Source organism: Palaemon carinicauda, chromosome 27 (genome assembly GCF_036898095.1).
Source record: "Palaemon carinicauda isolate YSFRI2023 chromosome 27, ASM3689809v2, whole genome shotgun sequence".
Lineage (NCBI taxonomy): Eukaryota > Metazoa > Arthropoda > Malacostraca > Decapoda > Palaemonidae > Palaemon > Palaemon carinicauda.
The window spans coordinates 43,736,361-43,743,450 of NC_090751.1; the positions used below are offsets into that span (position 1 = coordinate 43,736,361).

The following is a 7,090-nucleotide window of genomic DNA, read 5'->3' on the forward strand; positions in this document are numbered from 1 at the left end:
TTCCCTGCTGAAGCCCTTGGGCTTATAGCATCTTGCTTTTCAAACTAGGGTTTTAGCTTGGCTAGTAATAATGATATATATATATATATATATATATATATATATATATATATATATATATATATATATATATATATATATATGTGTGTGTGTGTGTGTGTGTGTGTGTGTGTTCTGTAAGTGAAATAGAAATTCTAACTAAGACGAGTATATAGATAATTGCAAATGTATAGGTTAGTTGTGTCAGAATTTCCTCAAATTTAGAAAACCTGAAAACAAGAATATCGAAATACACTTCTTATCAGCTGTCGGGTCGCACCATCGATGTTACATAAACAGTAAGTTTCCCACACCACCTTGCACAGGGCCATCCATCTCAGGATATAAAAGACCTCGGTGCAACATTCGGAACATACTCTTCGTATCAACCAGGTGGACTGAAAGGTTCCTCAACGTTGGCATCGAAGGTAAGGCCATTCACAGAATTGGTTATTTAAGGCAGTTATTTCACCATCTTTAGTATATATATATATATATATATATATATATATATATATATATATATATATATATATATATATATATATATATATATATATATATATTATGTAAAGAGAGGGAAAGAGATTTCAAGATTTTAATGCATAGACTCACCCGAAAATCAGATATTTCTATGTAAGTTTTTTTTTCTTATAAAAGGTATGTTTCACCTGTATAATATGTATAGGTTTCTTCTTAATCAAATATAAATGGTATAGAAATATATGCATTACTTACAGCTTATCCCCCGAAACTACGATCAATCATGAAGTTCGCAGCAGCGCTGATGCTGATGCTGCCCCTCATCGCCTGTGGCCGAGTTCCTCTGGACAAGCCTGAGGGAGGCGAGATCTGGGCCGTTCTCGTCGCCGGTTCCGATGGATGGTACAACTACCGTCATCAGGTGGGGCTCATTACCTTGTTTATTTACAGCAATTGAAACGCTTTTCCTTAAACCTAGAGCGGATTAAGATGGCACTCAATAAAACATTCTGCAGGGCAGTATAAGTTGGTCAGTCGGATGGCCATTCTTGGAAGAAAAAAAAAATCATGCAGGCCACCTGTGTGCACGTACTCTACGTGTGTGCGTATATATATATATATATATATATATATATATATATATATATATATATATATATATATATATATACAGTACTTATGTATATATACACATATACTATATATGTATATGTATATATATACACATGTATATATTTATATACATTTATATGTATATATGCATATCGATCACCCTTATGTCTTTTGTACATAAGATAATTCTAATTCCAATGGAAAAAGGAGAGGACAACATATTAAGAATATTAAAGCAATGTCAAAAGTGACACCAGTGACGCTAGAACTGTACAGCGTTTTATATGGTGATCATTGTTATATTTAGTAAATCAAATCATTTGAAAATGTGTAATACTACGCCAATGAAACTTTTCTTTGTAGTTATTAATTTTGTAAGAAATGTTTCTTTAATTTAGAATAACCAGCAAATCAAATATTTATGAAATAAAGAAAGAGAAAAACTTTTTCTTGATTTTCTCTAGTAGGCCTCTTTCAAAATCAAACGGCCCACTTTAGCCATGCAGTTGAACGACCTCGTTAGTAAATATTCAGTCCTTCTGAGCAACGAGAACCAATAGATACGAAACAATCAGAATTGTTGGCTTTGAAGTAAAGGAAAACCCTTTAAGAATGCAATTATGGTTATAAAGGTTTAAAAATCATATATGAATGGCACAGGCAAGGGGCAGTGACAAGAAGAGCTGCTTACCATAACTAAAGTCTCTTTTACCATTTCTAAGATAAAAGTACTCACTGAACAATTATAGTGCAGTATATAGCCTCTTGAGTGAAGAAGAATTGTTTGGTAATGTAAGTGTTGTCAAGTGTATAAGGACAGAGGAGAATAGGGAAAGAATAGGCCAGACTATTCGGTGTATGTGTAGACAAATATGAAATGAGCCATAAGGAGAGAGGGGGATCCAATGTAGCACTGTCTGGTCAGTCAAAGCCCGCAATAACTCTCTAGCGGTAGTATTTCAACAGGTGGTTGGTGCCCTAGCCAACCTACAATTCCCTAGAGACTTTCCATATATACATATGACCAGTGCCCAAGCTTCTCTCCACCCAAGTTAGGACCAGGGAAGGAAGGGCTAGACAGTGACTGCTGATAACTCGACAGGTAGGCATATATGCTCCTCAATACTCCCCCATCCTTAGTTCACAAGGATGGTGAGTTTGGAGACACTACTAGAATCTATCGAGCTTGAGTGGGACTCGAACCTCAATCCGGCAGATCGCCAAGCATGTACATTTCCAATGGGTTACCACAACCGTTAAATGGGTAAGATAATCCGTCTGAATATGATAGACTCTTTACATCTATAAGAGTTGAGGGGAGTAGTCTTTCAACTACAGACGATTCACTGTGCTTCTCCTAACCCACAAATTCTTCCTTCGCAGTCAGACATCTGCCACGCTTACCAAATCTTGAAGGCCAATGGAATCCCCGATGACCACATCGTTGTCATGATGGTCGATGACATTGCAGACAATTACCAGTAAGGTTCTAAAATTTTGTTATCACTTCTTTCGCTGAGTTAGCAAAGGTTTAATTATCTCATAATTTTGTAGAAATTTACACTTATTCACACATATTGATTATCTTAAAAGACCTGTTCTTGGATATTGGTGATCAAAATAATATACAGTTTACATATATATATATATATATATATATATATATATATATATATATATGTACATATATATATATATATATATATATATATATATATATATATATATATATATATATATATATATATATGTACATATATATATATATATATATATATATATATATATATATATATATATGTATGTATGTATATATATATATATATATATATATATATATATATATATATATATATATATATATATATATATATATATATATATATATGATTATATAAAAAATAACAATTCAACAGTAATACCAAAAATAAATCATTTAAAATTTAAAACTGAACTAGACCCTAGACTTGAGACCAAAAGACACTTCAAGAATTATACAGTTATACAATGGACTCTTAACAATTTAGGAAATAAACCATAATTACACTTACATATAATTAACTGTTACTCTTACAACCTTTCGGCTCACACAAGGTTAGCGAACAGTTAAGCATAAATAAATGCACTTCACTTTTTAACCTAATCATACAGGGCCAGTCACATAAACCAATTAATTTTTACAATATAAACTGTACTTATAGATACAATGCACTTCTTTCAACTTAAACCACAAACATTCTAATGTTTGAAAATTGGTTTAAACTGATTAAAAAAATAATAAGGTGTTTAATTAACCTCAATCTAAATTTATTATTGAATCTATAATCGTGAATGATAAGAATTTCAAGGAATCCTTTAAGTTCGTCATATTTTAATGAAAGAAAGCTAAACAAAAGGTGAAAGATTTAAGATTGGTCTAACTACCATGATGTAAACTCTGACAGGAACCCCTACCCCGGCAAGATTATCAACCACCCATCTGGCGATGATGTGTATGCCGGCGTCCCAAAGGATTACACTGGGAAACATGTTACCGTTGAGAACTTCTTCAAGGTCCTCAGAGGAGACGCCAATGGTCTCCAGGGCATTGGCTCCGGAAAGGTCATCAACAGTGGCCCCAATGACAGGATCTTTATCAACATGGATGACCATGGCTCTCCAGGTCTCTTCTGCTTCCCTCACGAAAACATGATGGCCAATGACTTTGCCAAACTTGTCAAGGAATTGAAACGGGACGACAAATTCAAGGAGGTATGAACTAGTTTATGCTTTGAAAAGAAACCACGTCTAACTAAGGAACTATACTTTGATTTCAAACAATTAACACTGACTGATTTATAGTTGAGTAGCAGTTAATGAGGGAATTTCGATGTGTCTTTCCAGATGTTGGTGTATATGGAGTCCTGTTACTCCGGATCCATGTTCCAGGATCTCTTCTCCGATGACATGGGATGTAAGATTTTTTACCTTGCAAATGTTATCTAAGATTTAGACCTGCTTAACAAATATTTGGTTAATGTCTGACACTAGATGATGTCGACACCTAAATACTAAAACGAAATGGACACAAATTAACATTGACAACTTAACTTTAGATGAAAGAAACAATTGAAGAGACTAAAAGGATGTATCACAATTTTACCAATGATAGTAAAATCAAGTAATGCCATTAATAAAGTTCTCCATTTGATTGTATCATCACGGCATTCTCTCATTCTTTCTTATATCCAGTTTACTACAATAATCACATTGCCCTTTATTCTGATTGTCTCTTTACACAGCATGACTGAAATATAAATCGTCCCTATGATGTTCCGTTTCTATTACAGTCTATGCTCTATCTGCGGCAAGCCCTTACGAAAGCTCTTGGGCAGCCTACTGCAGTGGACCTCTGAACACTTGCTTGGGTGATCTCTTCAGCGTTAGCTGGATGGAAGATGTTGAATCTGTAAGTCATTTATTAAGCAGTAGGAGTGCCAAACACTGTATAGCTTTAAACCAATGATCATTTAGAAATGCATTTTTTCTTGAAGTATTATACGTAATGAACGTAAGATATGATTAGTAATATTAATAATAACGACCTTAAATGCAACAATGAGGTGCATGCACTCATATCCAATTAGTTTCTCACTGAATATTTAATGTAAATTTACTATCATTCCAGTTGGTTCATTTGAATTATTCCGGACTCTAAAATACCCTTCTCAAATAAAGAATATTTTCTTTCCACACAGAAAGATCCCAGCACTGAACTTCTGAAGGAAAACTTTGAGATCACAAGAACCCGTACTGACCTATCTGACGTCCTGCAGTGGGGACAGACATCGATCGAGAACGAGGTAGTTGCTGCTTTCATGGGTGGTAAGGGATCAAACACCTCCCCAGTCAAGAAATACACTGCTGAAGAACTCAAGGTAAGTCGCAGTGATTTTTTGGTGTTACAAGAAAGCGAATAATTTAGTTGCCTGTTTTCAGATGGATTTGATAACAAAAATTTTGTCAATGACATTCTCTAAAAGGAACCAAAAGGATTAAATACTGTAGATGATATCATCAATAAATAAATGTTACTTTTTATGTACTGCATAGCTATTTTCTTGATTACATGCAACAAAGGCAAACTGAAAAGGTTATAATTCTTGCCCTATGTTTCTCCAATTTTATTATAGGCAACTGCTGTCCCAAGCCAAGATGTACCTTTAATCACCTTGCAAAACCAACTGAAGTCTGCCAAGAATCTAGAGGAGAAAGCACATCTAAGCAACGAGATTTCCGCTCTTAACAAGGTTAGTTAGATTTGGAAGCATTGTCTTTTATAAACATAACTTTTGAAATTATATGAGGTTTGAAATTCTCTGCCGGCTGGAAATTATTCAAGGTCACTAATGTTACTGTGGAAAACAGATTATTTTTAAAATAGATTATATTTGATTTCTCAAGTTTGTAAAAGAAACAAATTATATCTATTTCTTTACTTCTTAAATGCCTTTGGCTATGATATTTCATTATATCTAGTCCCAGATTAAGATATAAATCTATTAGTCCAACTCTTTTCTGTGATATTTATAATAATGTTTGCGGACCTAGAACAGGTAAGAATGATACTTGCCAGGGGCCATGATAACCACACAATTTTGTGCTTCTTCTCACAGAGACGATCCCTGGTCAAGCACGTCATGGAGAAGATTGCACTGACGGTCTCTGGAGATGAGAAATTGGTGAAAGAACTCATGACAAAGAGACAAGAGAAGATCACTGCCTGGGACTGCTATGGGGATGCTGTTGATGCCTTCCACAACAACTGCTTCACTCTTGGAAAGGTGAGAATTTTGATATTAGACTTGATGAAATATCCAGGCGTGGATGTTTTTGTATGTAAATGTAATTATGATAATAAGCGTGAAAAGGTATCTGAAATTCAGGACACCATGATTTTAAACCTTTTTTTTTTTTTTTTTTTTTCGTATTCTCAGTTTCGTATGAATCTGGGGACATATACAAAATATTATATACAATATATAAATCGATATCTTTGGGAAAACCGATCGTCATTTTTTTTTTTGTACATAAGATAGTTGGATAATCGTGAATACCTTGTTTTTCTATGCACAGAGCACATACGCCTTGACTGTCGTGCCAACACTGCTCAACATGTGTGAGGCCGGATACAGCACCAATGCCATCGTTGAGGCAACCAAGAAAGTCTGTGTCTTCCCAACTATGCACAATGCCTATTAAATAGGATTCAGTTGCTTGTCCACATCTATTGCCAATTAGTTTAAATGATAATAAAAAGAAAAGCAATCTGGTCACTTTTATTTGCCAAGAAACTCGTAGTAAGGTATTTTTGTGTGTGTGTGATTACCTCTAAGAAAAAGAAGGAAAATATTTCATCTGTTGGTGAAATTCACATTTTGTGTTAGTCTATTTACCAAGGCACTTCATACAAATTTTGGGGGTTAGCCAACATTAAACAAAGGAACTAAAGGGGACCCTTCCTCTCTCTGCTCCTCCCAGCCTGACTAGGGATTCAGCTGAGTTTGGCTGGTACTGCTAGGGTGCCACAGCCCACCCTTCCCCATTATCCACCACAAATGAAGTTTCATACGCTGAATCCACTACTGCTGCTATCTTCATGGTTACAAATGCGACCGGAGGAAACAGCAGGGCCTACCTGAGGTCAAGGACCGTGGCTCCTCAACATCCTGATCTCAGCATTGATAATATTTCTTTAACTTTGTATGACTTAAAATTTTAGGTGTGATTTTCGACAGCAAATTTAATTTTAAAAAACATATTAGGTTTGTGTCTTATTCAATTGCACAAAAAAAAGAGAAAGTCTTTCAAGATTTTCGGTGATCAATATGTTTTGAAGAAGTGTTTTAATTCCTTCATTCTACCTTGTTTTGAGTATTGTTCATCTGTCTGGCCTTCAGCTGCTGAGTCTCGTCTT

The 7,090-nt window shown here is 34.7% G+C and overlaps 1 protein-coding gene across 1 annotated transcript; it reads left to right on the plus strand.

Annotated features, from left to right (window-relative positions):
• Positions 1–317: 317 nt before the first annotated feature.
• On the plus strand, positions 318–6,426 carry LOC137621178 (legumain-like). Its single transcript, XM_068351593.1, has 10 exons — positions 318–467; positions 780–943; positions 2,518–2,615; positions 3,579–3,885; positions 4,018–4,087; positions 4,464–4,582; positions 4,872–5,051; positions 5,307–5,423; positions 5,790–5,957; positions 6,250–6,426. The coding sequence occupies exons 2-10, from the start codon at positions 806–808 to the stop codon at positions 6,373–6,375; spliced, it is 1,323 nt and encodes a 440-aa protein (XP_068207694.1). The 5' UTR covers positions 318–467; positions 780–805; the 3' UTR covers positions 6,376–6,426.
• Positions 6,427–7,090: the final 664 nt, after the last annotated feature.

What these genes read in the sequence shown, in the direction of transcription:
- LOC137621178 (XM_068351593.1), top strand. Translation starts at nt 806, where the DNA reads ATGAAGTTCGCAGCAGCGCTGATGCTGATGCTGCCCCTCATCGCCTGT. An exon ending in GACATTGCAGACAATTACCA is followed by an intron (nt 2,616 to 3,578) that starts GTAAGGTTCTAA and finishes AAACTCTGACAG; the next exon opens with GAACCCCTACCCCGGCAAGA. An exon ending in ACTGCTTCACTCTTGGAAAG is followed by an intron (nt 5,958 to 6,249) that starts GTGAGAATTTTG and finishes TTCTATGCACAG; the next exon opens with AGCACATACGCCTTGACTGT.